This window comes from Procambarus clarkii, chromosome 14 (assembly GCF_040958095.1).
Source record: "Procambarus clarkii isolate CNS0578487 chromosome 14, FALCON_Pclarkii_2.0, whole genome shotgun sequence".
NCBI lineage: Eukaryota > Metazoa > Arthropoda > Malacostraca > Decapoda > Cambaridae > Procambarus > Procambarus clarkii.
The window spans coordinates 8,822,925-8,847,031 of NC_091163.1; the positions used below are offsets into that span (position 1 = coordinate 8,822,925).

General features: G+C 37.6%; 2 protein-coding genes across 2 annotated transcripts in view; both read left to right on the top strand.

Annotated features, from left to right (window-relative positions):
• The first annotated feature begins 4,252 nt into the window (after positions 1-4,252).
• On the top strand, positions 4,253-23,125 carry LOC123771838 (EH domain-containing protein 3). Its single transcript, XM_045764567.2, has 7 exons — positions 4,253-5,140; positions 5,946-6,054; positions 7,020-7,184; positions 8,551-8,707; positions 11,429-11,557; positions 12,969-13,419; positions 22,989-23,125. The coding sequence occupies exons 1-6, from the start codon at positions 4,338-4,340 to the stop codon at positions 13,142-13,144; spliced, it is 1,539 nt and encodes a 512-aa protein (XP_045620523.1). The 5' UTR covers positions 4,253-4,337; the 3' UTR covers positions 13,145-13,419; positions 22,989-23,125.
• Positions 22,748-24,107, top strand: part of Past1 (putative achaete scute target 1) — an 82,055-nt gene continuing 80,695 nt past the window's right edge. Inside the window, exon 1 of the mRNA XM_069324345.1 lies at positions 22,748-23,746. Within this exon, the coding sequence (XP_069180446.1) occupies positions 22,941-23,746 (806 nt within the window). The 5' untranslated portion in view covers positions 22,748-22,940. The remainder of the gene's footprint in view (positions 23,747-24,107) is intronic.

Genomic DNA, 24,107 nt, shown 5'->3' on the forward strand with positions numbered 1-24,107 from the left:
GTAATCGAAAAATTCATATTTTGTATATCAAGAGATTAAACAGAAAGTCATAAGCTAGATCTGTGTACTGAACGATCCTGTAATAAGGAGGCGGAGCTTTAGCAAATACTTTCCTGTGATTGGCTGTTGGAAGGAATGTCAACACACTTTATGTGAATAAAATGCAAAGTAAGAAATACGTCCTTCTGCACGACAACCTCTTTGTTCTATACCTGACAGAGATCTCCAACTAACTGAACAATTTAGTCTAATAAGAGGGCGGAGTATCATATCATCTGTTATTCCTGTGAGGCAACCCTCACTGATGACGTCACAAGTTAGGTAGCCAGGCCAGTTTTCTGTAACACTTGTTATATCTTACAATATTTAATTATCACTTTATTTACACTTTTAAATAATTAACACCACTTTTTGGGTAGATTAAAGTTGAAGCAGAATGTCATAAGCAGGGCTGGCGGGCTGAATAAAGATGATTTATTAAGTGGCTGGAGCCTTTAGCTGATCCCTTCCTGTGATTGGCTGTTGTGGTGAATGTCAACAAAGAATATCTACCAATAATATGCAAGCTCAGGAATTGTTGCTTCAGCACAACAACCCGCCGCCTTATGGGTTGCTGTTCAGCTATTGTTAGTGCATGGGCGACGCACTAGATGGCGTTAGTTGTATTTTGTGTGGTGGCGTGTTAATAGTGTAATTTGATGTCAACAGATGGCATAAGCTGTATCTTATGGCTACTATTGATTGATGGTGTTCTTTTCTGCCGACAGATGGCATTAGCTGAATTATTATTATTACTTCCGGATTACCGTTAAACACTGATCTACAAATCCCGAAGCTTATGATTAGGTTTTATGAAGTTCTGCAGTTACCTTTTTGTTTTGTTGAGGATATCATCATATAATGCATCCAAGACTTGTAAGTGTACTCTATATGCTAATATCATTAGCTAGCTAGCTAGCTCTTGTCTCAAACTGTGTAATCCTTAACAAAATTGTTAGTGAAAGTATAATATTATTATACATAGTATAGTATAGTATAGTATAGTATAGTATAGTATAGTATAGTATAGTATAGTATAGTATAAAGTATAATATATATATAATATTGTAATAAAGTATAATATTAATAATCTCTCTCACTCTCTCACGCATTTTGGTTAAGAGGAATCCTCAACGTATGTTTGCTTACACTTGTTTAGGAGTGATTAGGTTAGCACTGAAAGATTTTGTAAACACTGTAGACTACCTAACAGGGGATATGTGTATATAGGGCGTGCTTAATTTCTGTTTGTGTGTAAAGAATATATATACACACCAAGAGGCATAGACTACCCACCAATTCTCGGTGTATATACATCTTGTATTAATTACTCTTGAAGAAGTCGGTGACCGTTTTTATCCATATTGCTAAGGTTAGTTTAGGTTAGGTACAAGTTAGAAAGTCAGGTTAAGAGTAAATTAGAAAAATAATTCTAGAGCTAAGTTGACTTATACCAGAATACTTGAGGGCCATGGGGCTGCAAACCAGACATATCAGTGCTGATCTCATCGTAACTTTTAAAAAACTGAACAATTTGGAAGATATTAAGCCAGATAACTTCTTCAAAAGGTCAGCTGTAACACAAACAAGCAGGAACGATTTCAAGCTCAACACGCCACAATCATGTAGGACATAAAGTAGCAGATTCTTTTTCACCCACAAGGTTATAAACCCCTGGAACCGCCTACCCGCCAAGGCTGTAAATGCCAAAATACTTCTGAATGCCAAAATCCAGCTAAATAACATTATCGGGACTAATGGGGGACCTTTGACAAGCCGCCGGCTTTCTGTCCTCGTCCGAGGCTATTAATGGCTACTAGGGAAATTCAGGTAAACTTAGGGAGCAAGTTATAAGGTAAGTTAGTAAATTTTGGTTAAGAACGCTTTAGGTTAAATTACTAAACAAATTTAAAGCAAGTTATGTTAAATTTGTGACCTATTGTTAGGAACAAGCTATAAAAGGGTTAAGTTAGGTTAGGGGACAAGCTTGAAGGCTAGGCTAAGAGCAAGTTTGAAGGGTAGGATTTGAGCAAGTTAGGTTGAGTTAGCGAACTTGGGTTAAGAGCAATTAGAAGTTTATACTAATGAGCTAGATTTAGAAACGTTATAAAGTTGGGATAGGTTAGGAGCAAGTTAGAATGTTAGGCTAAGAACAAGTTAGAAAGTTAAGTTAGCATACTTAATTCAAAAGCAGTTATATTAATGGTTTGGGGTTAGGAACAGGTTATTAAAAGGTTAGGTTAGGAGCAAGTAAGAAGGTTAAACTAGTATACTGTACTTATGTTATGGGCAAGTTAGACGGTTAAGTTAGCAAGCTTAGGTTAAGAGCAACTTAGAAAATTGAGTTAGTAAGCCCGAGTTAGGAATAAGTTAAAAGGTTATGATAATAAGCTCTGTTTGGAGCAAGTCACTGTTAAGTTAGGTTTGGAGAAAGTTAGAAAGTTGAACTAGATTAAAAGAACGGAAGGTTACAATTTTTTTATTTATAAGGCTATGTTAGATTGGGAAAAAGTTAGGTTAGGAAACGTTTTAAGGTTAGGGTAGAAGATGGTTAGTAAAGTACAAATTATGAGGCTAATTTAGGTTGGTTTAAGTTTATAGCAAACTCTATTTAGTTAGGCATTATCTAGAAGAGCATTGTCAGGCAAGGAGGAAATTAGAAAGCTAGGATATATTTGGTTAGCTAGATTGAAGACTAGATTAGGAATAGGTTATACATTTTAATTTTGATTAAGTTAGATTAGGTTAAGAGCCAGTTCGAAGGCAAGGTTAATTTACTTTATATTAGGTTAGGAACAACTTATAAGGTTAATTTGGGTTTGAACACAGTAAATTAAATTAAATTAATTAATTTATTTATTTATTCAGGAAAAGTACATACATAAAGGATGAGTTACAAACATAATGTTGGCTTTATAGAGAGCTAGTACATACAAAACCTAAAGCCACTAATACACATAGCGTTTTTGGCAAGGTGTGGGGGAAAAACACTTATACTAAAACTTAATAGTAACTGGGATTAAAGTATAAATTGTGTTGAAAAAAAAATAAAAAAAATGGGGGGGGGGGACATGACAGAAATCAGCAATTGTACAAGTTGGTCAACAAACAGCATTGTTTTAAATAGGAAGACATGGGTTGACATTTAGGGGGGGGGGGTAAGTTAGGTTACACGGAGTTAATTAGGTAGTACTTAATTTTACTTTTAAACTGGTTGAGAGAGGTACAGCCTTTGACATGATTGGGGAGGTCATTCCACATTCTGGGTCCCTTGATTTGTAGAGTATTTCTAGTTTGGTTAAGTCGCACTTTTGGAATATCAAATAGGTATTTGTTTCTGATGTGATGCCCATGGGTTCTATTACAACCTTCTAGGAAGCTTTTAAGGTCAGGATTGGCATTGCAGTTCAGAGTTTTAAATATACTGAGTACACATGAGAGGATGTGCAGTGACTTAATATCTAACATATTCAAAGATTTGAGTAAGGGTACCGAGTGCTGTCTGGGGCCAGAGTTAGATACTGTTCTAATAGCAGCTTTGTGTTGAGTATTGGAGGACGTAAATGATTTTGTGTAGTAAAACTCCAAGCACAAATACCATAATTGAGATAATGAGAGTGTAATAGAGCGTCACCAGGGCAGGGCGAGATACATAATATCTGATCTTAGAAAGAATGCCAGAGAGAAAGATGCCGAGACCAGTGAAGGGAAATATGGTGAATAAAGGTATGTGATATCGCGGCTCTTCGATAATTTAGACACCCACCACAGTCGCATTGAAAATTTAACGTGACAATAAGAATTAAATGAATAACAAAGAAATGCGAATTACGCCTTTATAAAGGAAAATGTTACCAATGACCTTGGGGTCGTCATCATCACGGACTTTCTTTGCATAAAACCATTGTCCTTTTGTTTTTATTTAATTAACTAGACCTGCAGTTTGCTGTGTCTAAAAATTGATATTGAGGCTGACTTGAGTTTCAGTTTAAAGAAAGCATGGCGCTGTTCCTGAAGCCTATTTCGGCAGAAACGTCAATGCGCATTATAGATTTGAAGTTTAAATCAGTGTATAAGATGTGTAGTGTGTTTAGTCATCCTCGTCATTAAATGTTAAAGATGTTTTTTTTTTCAAGCTGGCTTTACTGTGTAAGAATTTTGTAGAAAGGTTTGTGTATAGTGTATGTTGTATTAGCGACACCACATACGTCTGGCAGGGGAAGACATAACCGGTGCTGTGGTGGCGGGCGACGTCCAGAACCATCATATATTTGGCACACACGAGACTCATTGCCACCATGTTTTCCTGGATACACAAGGACGAGGTGATTAAGATGGTAGACATGTACGAGGCTGTAATGGGCAGGCTGAAGAAAGTGTACAAGACGAAGGTGTTCCCGCTGGAGTCGAACTACCAGTTCCACGACTTCCACTCCCCCGCCCTCGATGATCCAGACTTTGATGCCAAGCCCATGATCCTGCTGGTGGGGCAATACTCGACCGGTAAGACCACTTTCATCCGCTACCTCTTGGAGAGGGACTTCCCAGGCATCAGGATTGGACCCGAGCCCACCACAGATGGCTTCATTGCTGTCATGTACGGAGACACAGATGGCACCATCCCGGGGAACGCCTTAGTGGTGGACCCCAAGAAGCCCTTCAGACCTCTCTCCAAGTTTGGAAATGCTTTCCTCAACCGGTTCCAGTGCTCACAAGTGAACTCTACGGTGCTGAAGGGATTGTCTGTCATTGACACGCCCGGCATCCTCTCTGGGGAGAAGCAACGGGTGGACCGAGGTTACGAGTTTACAGGTGTCTTAGAGTGGTTCGCTGAGCGGGTAGACAGAATTATTCTTCTCTTTGATGCGCACAAACTGGATATCAGTGATGAGTTCAGGGAGTTCATTCAATCGCTCCACGGCTATGACGACAAAATTCGTCTTATCCTTAACAAGGCAGACCTGGTCGATCGTCAGCAGTTGATGAAAGTGCTATGTTCTCTCATGTGGTCTTTGGGGCAGGAGTTCTCAATATCACAGGTGCCAAGGGTGTACATAGGAACTTACTGGGACCAGCCGCTCCATTCCGATGCCAACCGAAGGTAAGATATTGGCCACAGTTTTGACACAAGAGTTTGGTGCCTTGTTTTGATAATTACTTACTTCTTGAGGTTATCTTGAGATGATTTCGGGGCTCAGTGTCCCCGCGGCCCGGTCCTCGACCAGGCCTCCACCCCCAGGAAGCAGCCCGTGAGAGCTGACTAACTCCCAGGTGCATATTTACTTTGACACAAGAACATTACAAGAACATAACAACATTAGTTATCTACATCATTGGTTTTATTTTGTGATCAGAAGCGTAAAATGCAATTATTTTATATAATTGTGTTCTATGTATTGTTATAAGCAGCTGTGGTAGGTTTAAATCATCGGGAAGGCAACATTAACGCTGTAATGCCTCTGTTTATCTTACTGACATTCATTCAGCACGTCTTCTCAAATATAATTATTAACTCTTCATGAAAACTTAAGGAAAGTACGATAAATATGCAATGGAAGAAGAATCACCAGCGCGACCTTTCACTTGTAAAATTAAAAATACGCTTCTTATTCTCACATTCTCACTAAGAACACTTCCAGAAAAAAATAGGCCTGTTTTGCCTTTCTTTTGAGCATAAAATAAAATAAAAATCAACAGTTATAGACGATATTCTCACAATTAAAAGCTGACAAAGTTAATGTTAAAATTTAAGACAGTCTATCAATATCACATTCTATTTCATTTCTATCTTGAGATTTCAGTAACAAAGGGCAATTTCAGCCATACAAAAGAAATCTGGCAAGTTTTGTTGTATACCAATTTTGTATATAATACAGTTTTGCATTACTTAATTGTGTTGTTTTCAGGTTGTTTGAAGCCGAGGAGCAAGATTTGTTCTCAGACTTAGTATCTCTGTCTCGCGATTCTGCTCTAAGGAAGCTCCAGAAAGTCATTAGACGCGCCCGGCTCGCTAAGGTGAATGAGGCTGTCACACATACACACATAATCTCATGAATTTGACATATATTCAAACTAAGTTGTTGTTGTTTTAGATTCAGCTACTTAGAACAAAAAGTTGCAAGTAGCACAGGGCTATGGTGAGTCCGTAGTGGATTTATCTGGCACAGGAGCGGGGCTGTCTTCAAACCACATCACTTATATATATATCCACCTGCGAGATCTGTATCTCTTAATTATAACCACTTAGTTGGTATTTACTAAACAATGTGAGAACTCTGAAGGGCTACAGGAGGTCACCCATAGCAGTGTACATTATCACGTGGGGGTATGCATGTGTGTATTGTAGATTATTTTGTTAATATTTATCACATGTATTTATAATACCACTCAAGACTTACCGCAGTTACACAGGACGTCACCTTCCCAGTATAATGTCATAAGATTGTTGGATAATATATTTCGGAATGTATATCTGAGAGATCCCCATTGTAATAAAATAAGAAAGCCACCATTTATGATCTTGATCTCTTGTACCAGGATAATATATAGCTGCTATACCCTTTATTGTTATGTTACTGTTAAAATTCACTACTCTTTTTACTCCACAATTAACTTTTAGTGTATTGCTCGTGTGGGTGGAAGTGGGATGTAATAATTACACCTCTGGGTGTTATAGATGGTGTAGGCGGCCTGGTCCCACATGCTTATAAAATTTGTTATCTAAATAACATCAGTTCGAAACTAGTATTTATAAATTAGTTATAGAATATCAAAACCTCATCATGTTAGTGAAGGATATGCAAGCTAGTTTAGAAATTAAATGTCTGTAATTAACATTTAACTTGTATTATAAAAAATTTACGTGTAAACTGTATTATCATAATTTGTTCAAGTACAGTTGCAATATTTTAATTATATAAGTCATTAAAATTATAACAAATTGATATTTTCTAACAATTCTTAATTGTTTTCTTTTCTAGGTTCATGCATACCTTGTCTCAGAGTTGAGGAACTTGATGCCTTCTTTGCTTTTCAAGGAGACAGCGAAGAAAAAACTGATCATGCAGTTAAATGAAGTTTATGACAAACTTAGGAAAACACACAAATTCGCCCCAGATGACTTCCCACACCTGGAGGAAATGCAGGTCTGTGGAAGTATGTTGGAAATACCCGCTTATCTAGATTTCCATTTGCTACCAGAAATAGAAATATTTTAGAGCAGTTGGATACATTTTTAAGTATGAGAAACAAAACTGAATGAACATAAATGCAATTATTTTTTGATAAATATACTTTATTTATAAAAATTAGTTGTGTACATTTATAGTTTAGTTAGCTCAGTTTTACTGTAAATGTTTTACATAAGAGAAAGTCAAAATAATAACATATCATGAAATATCTATTATTATAATGGTCCCAGAAATACAGTGGGCTTTCGTTCTCGACTTACAATCGGAAATTTCGGGTTCGAATCCCGGGTGGGACAGAAATGGTTGGTGCATTTCCCATCACCTAATGCACATATTCACCTAGCAGTCAGTAGGTACTCAGGAGTTAGTCAGTTTGTTGTGGGGTTGCATCCTGGGCGGGGTCAGTAATCTCACTTTGATTTCCAATTCTCCAACATGACGAATTTTAACTTGTATACTCAAGATGAACATAACTGATTTTTATTATGTTGTAGAATGGCATAATTATTAAATTAGTAAATTGCTTGTTATTTTATATTATCAGAATACATTATTATGAATAATAATCCCATTATTAGAATAATACCATTATTAGAATAATAATCATATTAATAGAATAATAATCCCATTATTAGAATAATAATCCCATTATTAGAACAATAATCCTATTATTAGAATTATAATCACATTAATAGAATAATAATTCCATTATTAGAATCATAATGTATTCTGAATATTATCAGAATCATAATGTATTCTGAATATTATCAGAATAATAATATATTCTAAATATTATTAGAATAATAATGTATTCTGAATATTATTAGGATAATAATGTATTCTGAATATTCTTAGAATGATAATGTATTCTGAATACCGCATTATTACAATACTAATGTATTCTGAATGTTATTACAATAATAATATATTCTGAATGTAATTAGAATAATAATGTATTCTGAGTACTATTAGAATAATAATGTATTCTGAATATTATTAGAATAATAATGTATTCTGAATACTATTAGAATAATAATGTATTCTGAATACTATTAGAATAATAATGTATTCTGAATATTATGAGAATAATAATGTATTCTGAATACTATTAGAATAATAATGTATTCTGAATATTATGAGAATAATAATGTATTCTGAATACTATTAGAATAATAATGTATTCTGAATATTATGAGAATAATAGTGTATTCTGAATATTATGAGAATAATAATGTATTCTGAATATTATTAGAATAATAATGCATTAGGATATTCGTGTCAGTTTCCATTAATGTGACACTGGGGCAACAACATCTTACAGGAGCAGCTTCAGCAGCATGACTTTACCTTATTCAGTAAACTGAATCTCAAAGACGTGGAAGCTGTCAATAAGATGATCGTTGAAGACATCCCAGTTTTGGTAGCCGAGACGTTCTTAGCGGATATGAACACGGCCAAGGAAGATATTCTTGCAGATGGTAAGTGCAAATCTGACACACACACACACACACACACACACACACACACACACACACACACACACACACACACACACACACACACACACACACACACACACACACACACACACACACATACACAGATAATGTACAATTGTCTTGACGCCGAGAAATAACGTATAGATATTTTCTTTACATTTTCTGTATAGATATTTTCTATGCATCTACCGTATAGATATTTTCTATACATCTTCCATATAGATATTTTCTATACATCTTTCGTATAGATATTTTCTATACATCTACCGTATAGATATTTTCGATACATCTTCCGTATAGATGTTTTCTATACATCTACCGTATAGATATTTTCGTTACATCTTCCGTATAGATGTTTTCTATACATCTACCGTATAGATATTTTCGATACATCTTCCGTATAGATGTTTTCTATACATCTACCGTATAGATATTTTCTATACATCTTGTGTATAGATATTTTCTATACGTCTATATGGAAAATCAGAATACAGTAATAGGATAAAAAATATAGATACTGTACATATTTTTCCAATAATGCATGTTTTTACTTAATGAACGGAACATGGTTACATCTTAACAGTTGATAATATGCATTACGTATCGTATAACTTAGTGGATAAAATTACGTATTGTATAAACATACAGACTCAGAATATAAGTAATGTTTACTTAACTGGTAAAACATTTAGCAGATCATTAGGGGTCAATCCATTCTCCTAATAGCACATCGCATTTTGAGGTAAACTTTATTTACTTAAGGCCAAAAAACTGGTTTATATTAAGAATGGTAGCGGCTGGCGAAATTGACGTGATATAGAGTTCAAGTTCAAGTATGTTTATTGAGACAAGAAAGAAATACATCTCAAAGGGATAGAGTAGCTTAGGCTATTTCTACCCCCCATGATATCCAGTTTTATCTTCGTGGGTCCTCGGGCAGGTTAGGTTCAGGCACTTAATACAGTGACTGTTGAACGCCAGGGAAGACGGGCTGCAGAGGCTGAGACAGGAACTAAGGGGAAGGTAACTCCTTCAAATCAGAGAAACATATTTTTTGGTCACATTTAAACAGAAACACGTTTGAGAAACAATGTGAGAAACACATTTAATTCGTCACATGTATTATTAGAATAATAATGTATTTTGAATGTTATTAGAATAATAATGTATTCTGAATGTTATTAGAATAATAATGTATTCTGAATGTTATTAGAATAATAATGTATTCTGAATGTTATTAGAATAATAATGTATTCTGAATATTATTAGAATAATAATGTATTCTTAATGTTATTAGAATAATAATGTATTCTGAATATTAGAATAATAATGTATTCTGAACATTATTAGAATAATAATGTATTCTGAATATTACTAGAATAATAATGTATTCTGAATATTATGAGAATAATAATGTATTCTGAACATTATATGAATAATAATGTATTCTGAATATTATTAGAATAGGCCTGGACGACAGGCCTGGACCTGTCATAAAATATGAAGGTACATGTAGTTACTATGGATACAAAATATGGATTATTGTCCCCGAAAAAGCTTCACGTTTTGAACTATTAAATTTGGAGACGGCATAAGAAAGAAGGCAACAACTAAATTTTTTTCTGTCGTACAAGTATGTTAAATATTTGTACTAAATTAAGCCTAATTTCATATGATAGGCCTAGGATTCTTTATTTAGGCCTATGCCAAGTTAGATTTTTGGTTAGTTTTTATTAGAATGTGTAGAGAATGCTTTATTAGAATGTTTTATTACAATGCATACCATAGCCCGTGCTACTTGCCCCGCTCCTGTGCCAGGTAAGTTACGGGCTCACCATAGCCCGTGCTACTTGCCCCGCTCCTGTGCCAGGTAAGTTACGGGCTCACCATAGCCCGTGCTACTTGCCCCGCTCCTGTGCCAGGTAAGTTACGGGCTCACCATAGTGGCGCTGCCCAATAAACTCGCCCCTCGGGGCAAAATTTAAAAAAATTTATAGCCCGTGCTACTTGGAACTTTTTGTTCCCAGTAGCTGAATCTTAAACAACAACAATACCCGTGACGTTATTGTTTGTTGTTGTTGTTGTGATAAAGTGTCCAGACCTGTGTTTCCCTCCATGCTCACACGCGTAACAGTTTTGTTGAACTTTTTGTTCAGAATTCCAATAGAACGGAGCATAAACTTTTATCCAACAATCTACATTTTGTGCATTTCATCCATTCTAGCTATAGATACTATATTGTTTGGAAGATAGGTTGTTTACTTTTATTTATTTATTTATTTATATATATACAAGTAGGTACATTGGGATTGTGAGGATACATAGCATAGTAATTACATTCTTGTAAAGCCACTAGTACGCACAGCGTTTCGGGCAGGTCCTTAATCTAAGAACCTTGTATTCTTGTTTACCTTCTATTCTTGCACTCTGTTCCCCATTAATGGTTCACTGTATGTTCTCTATAATTCTCCTATACGCAGATATATATACTCTTTAACGAACATTCTTGTGTATAGAAAGTACATATAAATAAAAGAATGTCTGATGTGTAAATGAATGCTTTCATTTTATTAGTTTCATTACTTTTCCTCCATAAAAAAAGCAAAGGTGTTCAGAATTAAAAAAAAAAAAGGGTGTCAATTCTGTGAAAGCAAATGATATTTTTCTTGTATATATTAATTGTGGGTTTTGGTGCGACAGACGGTGCGTACGGAGGTGTGAGAAACATCACGTTGATGAAGAAAGTTAAACCAGGGGACAAAGACAACTACAATTGTAGTAAACTCATAAACAGCTTACCCTTCAGTAACGGCAAGATCTCTATTGCAGGTAAGATATATTGCTCAGTATTATGAGGTAATTATGAGGAGAGAGCTCCTAGCTAGTATGTCTATATATATATATATATATATATATTATATATATATATATATATATATTATATATATATATATATATATATAAATATATATATATATATATATTATATATATATATATATATATTATATATATATATATATATATATATAAATATATATATATATATATATATATATATATATATATATATATATATATATATATATATATATATATATATATATATATATAGAGAGAGAGAGAGAGAGAGAGAGAGAGAGCACTTGTTATTTTATCTTTATTTAATAAAATACAATATAAATCATATATACATAAATTTTACAAGGCAATACTACATTACATATACAGTAGTATAATTGACCAGACCACACACTAGAAGGTGAAGGGACGACGACGTTTCGGTCCGTCCTGGACCATTCTCAAGTCGATCGACTTGAGAATGGTCCAGGACGGACCGAAACGTCGTCGTCCCTTCACCTTCTAGTGTGTGGGCTGGTCAACTTACTTTAGCCACGTTATTGTGACTCATCGCCTGCATACAGTAGTATAATTCTCAGTAAACAAATGTTTTATTATCACAGAGCATGAACTTTAAACCCCTAAATGTTATACTTATTTTCGTATAGTGCACATGGGAAGGATACGAGGATAAGGAGTTTGTGGATATGAGGATTTAGTGAAGGGAAGGGAACTATCAGGAAAAAAGCACCAAACCATTATAACTATATAACCCTTGGAAGGGATCAGGATAAGGATTTCAGATGGGATATTGTTTGGAGGATAGGTTGTTTACCTAATATTCTTGCACTCTATTCCCCATTATTAGTTCAATTTATGTTCTTAATACTCCTCTACGCAGATGCATTCTTTAACGAGCATTCTTGTATAAAGTACATGTAAAAAAGAATGCCTGATGTGCAAATGAATGCTTTCATTTTATTAGTTTCATTACTTTTCCCTCCATACGAAAAAGTAGAGGTGTTCAGAATTTAAAAAAAAAGATGGTTTCGATTCTGTGAAAGCAAATGTTATTTTTATTGTATATATAAATTATGTATTTTTGGTAACACGTACGGAGGTACGAACAAAAAAAAATCCCAAATCCGCCAACCAAAAAAATCCAAATACGCTAACAATTTCCAAATCCGCCACGAAAAAAATAATCAAATCCAAATTCTAAAGACATAATATAATATTAACGAAACTGTGCTACGGCATGCTTATTAATTTAATTTCTTATTCAAAAGGATGTGTAGACGATACAAAAAGGGTTTTAAGTTATTTATGCTCATGATTAACTATGTGTAGATTACTAGCTCCTTTTACATACATCACTAAATTTATTTTACGCGTTTCAGCGGCTAAGAACGAGATGCATAAGCCCGAGTTGCCCAACTGTGTACTAGATAAAGTCTGGGCGACATGTGATATCGACAAGGATGGCATGTTAAATGCAGATGAGCTGATAATAGCAGTAAGGGTTTTCAGCATCCTAGTGCCAGAATATGCCAAGAAGAGCCATCCTTCCCAGTGAGTGACTTCAGCATCCTAGTGCCCAAATATGCCAAGATGTGTTATCCTTCCTTGTGAGTGACTTCAGCATCCTAGTGCCCGAATATGCCAAGATGTGTTATCCTTCCTTGTGAGTGACTTCAGCATCCTAGTGCCCGAATATGCCAAGATGTGTTATCCTTCCTTGTGAGTGACTTCAGCATCCTAGTGCCCAAATATGCCAAGATGTGTTATCCTTCCTTGTGAGTGACTTCAGCATCCTAGTGCCCGAATATGCCAAGATGAGTTATCCTTAAAGTGAGTGACTTCAGCTTTCAGTATGTGCTTTATATGCACTTCAAAAACCATTTACCCTCAATCACTCAAGCATCCTCTTCTTTGATATTTATTTCTCATCTCAATAGTCTTTCCTTCATGCACCTCCTCAACGGATAGACCTTGAGTCTTTATTTTAGTTTTTATCCTCTAAATTCTGACATATTCATTATTATTTACATTCATTATTCTCAGTTTGTTCTCTATGTAAGGAAACAAACTTTACAGAAGTAACGTTACGAAAACCATGTTAAATTATTTCAGCCAATTTATATTTAATCATAAACTTCACTCTAAAACACCCTGATAACACATGAATTTTCTTTTCTTATTGTATTAGAAATGTTAATAGTACTAATGTATTTTTGGGGATGTTCATCATTCATATATAAATATATTCATATATGTATCCAACAGGATGCTAGATTTGTTATCCTTTAGATATTCAGACATTTATTAAATAATTAATTTTATTAAATTCATTGTTCGGAGTTGATTTGGCAGTTCTCTGTCATAGAGGGAAAGCATTCCGTATAATAAACGTTATTTTGTGTTCTCTACCAAAACACTGTTGAACTTTACAGCAGCCAGCTAAGAATATATGAAATTGCAAACTTTCAGAAACATCAGTGCTATACAATCAAGTTTTTAGAATACATCAGTGCTATACAACCAAACTTTCAGAATACATCCGTGTTATACAACCAAGCTTTCAGAGTACTTCAGTGCTATATAGCAAAGCTATTAAAAGACATCAGTGCTATATAGCATTCAGGTTTAGCACTTTCTCCTGATAATTATTTACTTTTCAAAAGGCTGTTAACGAAGTTTTCAATGGAACTTCACTTGTAATGACTCTTTAATTTCTATGTTAATATGCTACAGGAAATGGCCATTTTTGTGAAGAATTCGGCTAGGTGAACTTTATATTAGCAAGAAACCAGGGGCCAGATTCACGAAGCAGTTACGCAAGTACTTACGAACGTGTACATCTTTCCTCAATCTTTGACGGCTTTGGTTACATTTATTAAACAGTTTACTAGCATGAAAACTTGCCAATCAACTGTTGTTATTGTTATAAACAGCCTCCTGGTGCTTCGGAGCTCATTAACTGTTTAATAATTGTAAACAAAACCGCCAAAGATTGAGAAAAGATGTACAGGTTCGTAAGTGCTTGCGTAACTGCTACGTGAATCTGGATGCTGAAGTTCTGTAATTGTTACATCGCCCTGAACAGGCAAAGGTAACAACATACATCACTAAGCAGTAAGCCCCTCAGTAAAGCTCTCAGCTTGCCAGGAGTCAGAAGTCATCTATTCCTGTACCCACCTGTGTAATAAAAAAAAATAAAAGTCTGTTCCCAGATGTGATCAACCCTTTAGGTCTCTATAGCCTCACCAGATACATTTTGCATGTCCGTCCACGCCTTATAATTATGTCGAAATAAACTATTTATATTTAGAATGTTGTTATCGGTAGATTGCGTTATTGATTCTCATCGTTCTGGGTTCGAATCCTAGCATTGAGCTTTGTGTTTTCTGGAGGTCGTCTTGCTTCTTGCAGAGTCCACGTTCGATTCCCGGTGGTCCAAGTGGCTGCAGGTGCATGTTTCTTCTCTACGTTCTCCTATCCAGTATTCACATCCCATTTTTCTTCATAGTAACTTTACGTTACTTTTTTCTTCAATAAATCTTTGTATTTTGTAGCTGTAGCTTTCCTTGCATTAAATTACAGTCCCTGGTTTAATAACATGCTTCCTCGCGATTCTCTACGAATTCTTATTTAATTTTCGCGTATCTATTTTTTACTTCGCATATTTGCGTCTTTGTTTGTGTGCGCCGTTGTTTTTGCAGTGTGGGCGAGAGGCTGGTGAGACAAAAGAGAGGCGCCTCGATTACATCTGTCTCGCCAGGCCGGAAGTGAAGGTATTTTGGAAATGGGTGGCGCCTTCACAAAAACACACACTTCCCGGCTTGGTGCCTTCTTTGATAATTACTTACTTCACAAAAACACAAACACGGTGATGCGAGGTGGGCTAAGCACATGTGGGAGCAGGGTAAGAGAGAGAGAGAGAGAGAGAGAGAGAGAGAGAGAGAGAGAGAGAGAGAGAGAGAGAGAGAGAGAGAGAGAGAGAGAGAGAGAGAGAGAGAGAGTGTGAGAGGTAGGTAAGGTAAATTGCAACTATAGTGCTTCGCTCAGGTCTGGTATGCAAGCAGTGCATCGCCCTGTGGTCTGGTATGCAAGCAGTGTATCGCCCTGTGGTCTGGTATGCAAGCAGTGTATCGCCCTGTGGTCTGGTATGCAAGAAGCAGTTCATCGCCCTGTGGTCTGGTATGCAAACAGTGCATCGCCCTGTGGTCTGGTATGCAAGCAGTGCATCGCCCTGTGGTCTGGTATGCAAGCAGTGCATCGCCCTGTGGTCTGGTATGCAAGCAGTGCATCGCCCTGTGGTCTGGTATGCAAGCAGTGTATCGCCCTGTGGTCTGGTATGCAAGCAGTGCATCGCCCTGTGGTCTGGTATGCAAGCAGTTCATCGCCCTGTGGTCTGGTATGCAAGCAGTGCATCGCCCTGTGGTTTGGTATGCAAGAGGTGTATCGCCCTGTGGTCTAGTATATGTCTTAACAGATGAACATCAGTGTATCGACCTGTTGTCTGGTATATTTCTTAACAGATGAACATCACTGTATCGACCTGTAGTCTGGTATATTTCTTTATAGATGAACCCAGCAGCAACAAATAGATAAAAAAGGAATGCAAATAGACTGAAAAATACATAATCATGTAATAGGGAATTACGGAAATGGAAGTATATAAGACAGGCAACACAGAAAGGCACTCTGAAATTAGGACAACAAAATTACCATAAAATAAATGTGTAAATCGAGTTGTGTACTAGATGTATGAATAGGATTCAGTGCGGTAAAAATGTAAAAAATTAACTGTATGGACTTAAAACATAATAAATGCGATGGAAATATTAATCTAATAAAAAACAGCAAAATAATTAATCATGCACCTGCAAATAGATACACATAACTCCTCAAATCTTTAATTATATTTCATTATTAGGCTACTAATTCCGAATGCCAAAAACGCTTATTAATAATACAAATTTTTATAGCCTATAATTATTTCTACTCCCCCCCCCCGAAATATTAACAGTCTGCTAAGGAGTAGACTTACTAGTCCTATATATATAATATAAACTGATAATTTATTAATTATATTACTTAAAATCGGGTTGGACCAATACAAAATATTATTTTCCTTATATTTTCCCCAAATGCGAAGCAATTTAGTTTGTGGGGTACAAACTCTCAACTGTTTCGAGACGTGACTTGCGGCTCTGTTGTGACTTCATAATACCCAAGCTCATTCTTCACCAGAACTCTTGAGCTTAAGCGGGCAGATCTTAAGAGCACCTTGCTAAACCTCCTCTTGGTTGGTTAACCATAATTCATGTTGTATATGGTTGTTAAAGCGAGACAAGTTAGGTAAACACCGCTCCTAGTTTAGGGTCGTAATCTGGTGCTACACACGCTTGGGTCGCCGACATCAACACAGTTGGCGTCGCCCTCAGTCATCAATAACACGTGTTTGTCGATCGTCGTCGCCCTCAATAACACAGGTACGGCGAGTTAATGTTTATTTTACTGTGTAAGTCACGCTTTCCCTTTCATTTTTCACATATATTAATACAGGCAACGGTTATGCTAAGGCAGGCTAAAGTTCAGCTAAGAATATGCCAACGCATAAATACTATATAATAAGAATTGCCTCGCGCGAATAGCAATTAAGTAGCTTGATACGGACGTAAATGGAATATATAAACTCAGGAATATTTAGGAAACATTCTTCCCTCTTCTGAAATCCAAAAATCTCTATATATGTTTAGATATATGCCAGTCTTGTTGCCCAACAGTTACAACCTTCATGCATGTCACTTTACTGCTTTAAGTTGGATTTGCCATACAGCTTTGTTTTATTATTCGGTGAAAAATAATTGTCGCTTCATTATGTGTAAAAAATAAAGAATATTCCATAGGACTCACTATTCTTTAGCGAGTGTTAGAAAGTGTAGATAAATCTAGAACTGACCCGTCCTCATCGGCAATGGCCAAATGCTCGTTAACCGGAAGCCATATTCCCTGTTTACGAATGAAAAAATGTTTACACACGACTCCAACCCGTCCTCAGAACAAGTCCATTCCATCCGGTGGTCGACCCCAAAGACGCATTCATAAATTTTAACATGCTATTCATTCAAAACAGGAATTTTCACAAATATAAATTAATATTATTTTATATTACCATATTGTACATATTCAGGCACTGGTTAGGTTAGGTGTTTAGGTTCTGTTGCCGATTATTTGTATATGCAATACGTGGGTGAGGCATTTACGGCGTTGTGGTTCGAACAAAAGTCGTTAGCGAAGCACTTGTTACGGAAGTGTTCAGACGTCATCCAGCCCGTCCTCATAAACAAAGGCCAGAGTCCATTCCATGCACCCGCCAAACCCCCTGTTTATGAATGAAAAGCGGTTTACACACGACTCAATTGATGACGTCATAACTAACCTAGCCAATACCTAAATATGCAGTATGCTAGTATATTACAATATTAATTCATATTTGAGAAAATTCATATTTTGAATGAATAGCATTTTAAAATTGATGAAAACGTCTTTGGAGTCGACCGCTGGATGTAATTGATAATGAGCATTTGACCATTGTTTATGAGGACGGCTGCTAGAACAGCTTAACATTAAGAAATGTTCAAACGAGAGCTGTTAACTACGAGTGATTATACAGCATGCAAGAACTGAATGTGGCAGTGGGCAGAAGTTGGGTGTGGCATTGGGGTATGTGAGGGGTGTATAGCAGTGAGCAAGGATGGGGGAGAGGGGGGTATATAGCAGGGAGGGGGAAGGGGGTGTATAGCAGTGAGCAGGGAGGGGGTAAGGGGGTGTAGTAGAGGGGGCAGGTAGTGTGCGGCGCCAGCCAAACACCAGTGGCCCCGGCCGTGATCTTGACTATTTTGGAATGGGCGGTGTCACAGCAAAAACGTCCCTCTCTCTCTCTCCCAGCTACCCGGCAACATCCCTGGTGAGCTCCCTGCCCATACCTCAGAGCGGGAAAAACCCACGAAACAAAAACTAGATGAGAGGGGCCATTAAGGTGCAGGTGAAAGAGAAATGACGCCATTAATATGAAGGAAACTCAAGTAGGATAAATGAGTTTCGGTTATTTGGCTAGATAAAGGATTTATACTACATTTATGATAGGCGTTTACCTAAGGAAATCACTGTAAGAATACTGTTGAAGGCTACATAAATAAAAAAAACTGATGTGTGGGTTTGAAGAATTTTTTCTAGTTGCGCAAATTAAGAAAAATGTTTGCAAGTTATTTCACAATAGCAGTCAGGTCTAAGTTATGTCCCAAAGTCTCCCCCCTCCCCACACACACAAGGCTAACAGGTGAAGCATAAAGAGATAAACAATATTATAATATTGTTTATAATATAATAATATAATACAATATAATAATATCTGCCCGAAACGCTTTGCGTAATAGTGGCTTTAGGCATTGTATGTACTAGCTCTATCTATTAATCCAACAAACTTTGTAAAATCTCTTGTATGTATGTACCTTACCTAAATAAACATTTATTTTATTATTTAAACGTCATTTCACCGTAGTCACTGATAGGTAAGTACATGCAGGTGCACATGAACACACTAAACCGCGCGCACAATTTGTGAATGAATCCAGAAGAATCAGAGGGAATGATGAACCAGCCAGATTAGACCCGATATTCACACTGATTTTACAAAGAAAAATAATCTTTGTAGCCTCCTTGGGAATAAGCTATCACTGTATATTGATACTTGAGTGGAAGATGGAAGTTGAATGAACTGTTCGAGGATCATTTGTAAAGCAGACATACCCTAGAACAAATTAATGAAGAAAATAATTGTTATCTGGAACGCAAAAGTACATTGAAATTGAAATAAGTTTATTGAGGTAAAATACACACAAAGGAATGAGGTAGCTCAAGCTATTCTCACCCCGTTCAGTACATCGTGTTAATACATACATATAAACACATCACAAACAATAAACATATTACCAAACATTCTGAGAGATAAACATCTCCATTTCCTATTCCAATGAGTTAAAGTCTTACTTGAACATTTTTGGAGATAATGCAAAGTTTATAGGCCTAAGAAGAAGAGTAAGAGATTAACAAGAATTCCGGGTACTTCAGTAGGACGAAATTAAACGAGTATGGGTAGATAAATGGCTTTTAGATTTAAATTTCAACAAATTTAAAGCAAGGAAGTTTGGAAGAAAGTCAGTAAATATTGTAAAAAATGAAACGAGTTTGAAGCAGAGGTCGTGGAAACAACCTCAGTTCCACAGCTTTCAGAGCAGGAACTACATTACTTCAATATCTGAAGGTACTTATCTAGGTAAGCACCTAGGTAAGGTAAGATAGATAAGATAAGTACTGGAGGTACCTATCAGTGACTACGGGGAAGTGAGGTCCAGCTCTTTATAACCTTGTTCTACGCCTACTAGCCTTGTTGTACCTGTTGAATTATTTCTTAACTATTACGACGCTCTATCTTTAAAGTTGTGGCTTGAGGTGGCTTCCACAACTTTTACTCGTAGTGAGTACATTCCACTCGTACAGGGGTACGAGTATTTCCTTACAATCTTCGACTCATTTGTATTTCCAGCTTCCATCTGTGTCCTCTTGTCCTACCTTCACTCAATTTAAAGCGGCTATTCCTGTCCACCCTGTCTAGTCCCCTCAGTATCTTTTATGTTGTGATCACACACAACACAATTTGAACGTCAAACTAGATAAATATAAAGGATCCAGTCCTCCTAAGCGTTCGGCCTTACGGGCTCACCATAGCCCGTGCTACACAAACACTTCGTTCTGAGTAGCTAAATCTGAAACAACAACTGAGCGTTCACGAACTTATGGGCTATTCATGCCCGTGCCACCTCTTGGGTGGCTTAATCTTCTTCAGTTAATCTGAGTGTTCCCAAAAACGTAGACTCTCCGTAGCTACTCCGTAGACATTGTTAAGTAAGCTTAACTTAATTAACATTCACAGACACACATTTGTCGACATAGGCCCTTAATTTGGCTTCTGCACACTGACCAAATCACTAATTATGACTAATTTCATAATTACTCATTATGAAATGGGTAAACCCATGAAACCGCGTAACCGCCGAAGCCGTATGTGCCAAATCTCTGTTAATTTTTAAAGTGCAATTGGGAAGGATCGTCAAGGCAAATGGGGGACCTTCGACAAGCCGCCGGCTTCCTGTCCTCGTCGAGGCCACTAGTGTTAGTGGTTCTCAGGTAAATTAAGATAACTAATATAAAGATCATACTAGTAATAACTGCAAGATAAATAATAAGTCAGTTATCAAATGAAATGATGGTACAATTCATTGGCCAGTGTCCTTCCCAAATCTTCACAAATAATGTTATTTTAATTTTGAATAAGCAAACAATTATTTAAAAGACATTAATCCCAAAATATTTATTCACCTGGGCTCGACCAAAGTAAATTATCACATACCAGCTTGACAGGGCTTGACAGCTTGACATACCTTGTGTCCAGCTTGACAGGGCGGTGATGGAAAGATGGCGGACTTGTCCCTGAACTTGCCTGTCTTGCCAGGTTTCAGGATACGCCTGCGGTTGCACATTCACCTTCTGGCTCTGCAACCCGATACAAGAGCCCGATATTAGACCCCGATACCACAATTGGTGTTTGATGGGGGGAGGGCATGTGTATGTTTCAACTCTCATTTTTTAACATACCCAAACCTTAGCCTAGCCTCATGCTAGGCTAAGGTCTAGTGCCTTCTTTTGATAATTACTTACTAGCCCAGTGCTATAGATTTTGTTTCGTCCCGCACTCTCCTTTCATTAAAATTGTAATTTCCCTCCTTTTGTCTTCACGTCCTTTTTGTCACAATTCCATCTTATGTTTTATTCCCCACTAAGCCTTATTCTGGTACCTGATACTGACTCAGCTGATTCCTTTCATTTCCCCATCTCATTCTGATTCATCCAGTGTCAACTTCACAGATACTTTCTCATCTATTAGTAGACATTGTTTCATCATTGGCTTTTCAGATGTCAGGGTCCTTTTTATAAGGGGGTTAACAGAGACTTGAAATTTGAAACATACATTAGGGTAACAATGTACCCTTTGAAAGTTTGGGTAACAGGTAATCCTCATTTTAAGGTGGGTTATCAGATAATCCCTATCTGAAGGTGTAGTAACATGTAACGTCACTTATAATGTGGAGTAACATAGCCCCCTTATAAAGTGAAGGAACAGATAACCTCCTTATAAAGTGAAGGAACAGATAGCCTCCATTATAAAGTGGAGTAACAGCTCCCATTATAAAGTGGAGTAACAGCCCCCTTTATAAGGTGGAGTAACAGCCCCCTTTATAAGGTGGGGTGACAGTCCCCCTTTATAAAGTGGAGGAACAGATAGCCCACTTTTAGCGGGATTCACATATAATGTGGTTCTAACGCTAGACCTAATTTTCATCATGGTCATAATCATCGTTCATTACGTGGGCGTGATTTACAGTTGCAGCCTAAAGTTTTACAATGTTTACCAAACTTGATGAAGTGCTGTAGTGTGTGTGTCGACCGGCCACACCACCCTCCACGTCATGACTGGTTCTTCTCCCAGATTAAGCTCGGTCATGCGCGCACCGGTGAGAAATCGCACGGACGCATACTAACCAATATACACGCGCAGGTGCATGAATTAGCAAATACATGTGCACGTAATAAATATTTGTAGATATAGTCATACATAAAACAGTTACTAGCAACTATAAGCATATGATCATACTATAAACTGAAACATACAGACGCAAACATACACAACACGCGTCAGCAGTTGCTCATATACAGGGTCACACAGAAACGTGTGTACACATACAAGTCACGGACGTATGCATACAAACGCACGAACTATTATCATATCTCCGTCCCCGACACTGGGATAAGACCATACAAGTTGCCAGGTGTAGCAGCCGTGTAATTCTTTGTTCGTCTACATGATGCCTGCAGTAAATCATTCGTCTGTGTTATTTCCACTCTCTCACACACTTTCCCCAAGCTAGTTTCGCTTAAGCCTTACCAGTGTAAAGACGGTGGTGATAATCATTATAGACACAAGGAAATACGTCAGTTAAGGGTGATATTGCTGTGGATGATGCTACCTTGTCCCATGAGGGTTTGACAGTAGCGACGAGAGGGTGTTCTTAGTGAGCGAGCGTCTGATGGGGGAGGGATCTACCACCCGCCTAGGTATTCACGGGACGGTTTTGGCGTGCGGTGGTTGGCACAGGCGGCGAGGAGGGGCTGGTGGCGGCCGTAGTGTGGCAGTCTAGCCCTTGACTGTGTCCCCGGCGGTCGCTTATGTTCTCTCATTCCTCGACATGTTTTCCTGGCTCAGCAGAGATGATATCAAGAAACGTCACTTACAGATGTGTGAGTCGGTGTTGGAGGGCCTCAAGATGGTCTACAAGAACAAGGTCCTGCCCCTCGAGTCCCACTACAAGTTTGAAGACTTCCACTCCCCTCCACTGAATGACACGGACTTCGATGCCAAGCCCATGATACTTCTCGTGGGCCAGTACTCAACTGGCAAGACTACCTTCATTCGGTATATCCTGGAGAAGGACTTCCCGGGTATCCGCATAGGTCCAGAGCCTACGACGGACAGCTTTGTTGTGGTGATGTACAACGAGAGAGACGGTATTATTCCTGGCAACGCCCTCGTGGTAGATCCTAAAAAGCCCTTCCGTCCCTTGTCAAAGTATGGAAACACCTTCCTTAATAGGTTCCAATGTTCGCACGTCAACTCCAATGTGTTAAAAGGTCTCAGCATCGTCGACACACCCGGCATATTGTCGGGAGAGAAACAGAGAGTCGACCGAGGCTATGACTTTCACTCCGTGCTGGAATGGTTTGCAGAGAGAGTCGACAGAATTATCCTGCTCTTCGACGCTCACAAACTCGACATCTCAGACGAGTTCCGGTGCTTCCTCGAGCGTCTGAGAGGCCAGCACGACAAGATCCGAATCGTGCTGAACAAAGCGGATATGATTGATCACCAACAGCTGATGCGGGTGTACGGCGCCCTCATGTGGTCTCTGGGGAAGATCCTCAACACACCTGAAGTAGAGAGAGTCTACGTCGGCTCCTTTTGGAATCAGCCGCTCAGATACGACATCAATAGATCGTAAGTACCCGTAACCATTTTTATTTTACTGTCTTGATCACTAACCAAAATTTCAGACAAACTTTCCTAAGTTGTGGTCGTGTTGGCAATAGTTTCTGAAGCCGCCGCTTGAGGGTGGAGCCAAGGGACCGAGTTCTAAGCATGCCATTCACTACCCTATTAACACTAATAACACCCTCTTCCCAACCACCTCAGTAGGCTTCACATCTGGTCTTCTGTATTCTCATGCACCATTTCAGTCAAATATATATATAATCCTCTTCTTCGAGGCTGAGGGGTCTCTACAAACATACCCAGAGGTGGCACCTCTGGGTGTGAAACTAGCTTGGGTATATATATAATATATTAATATATTATATAT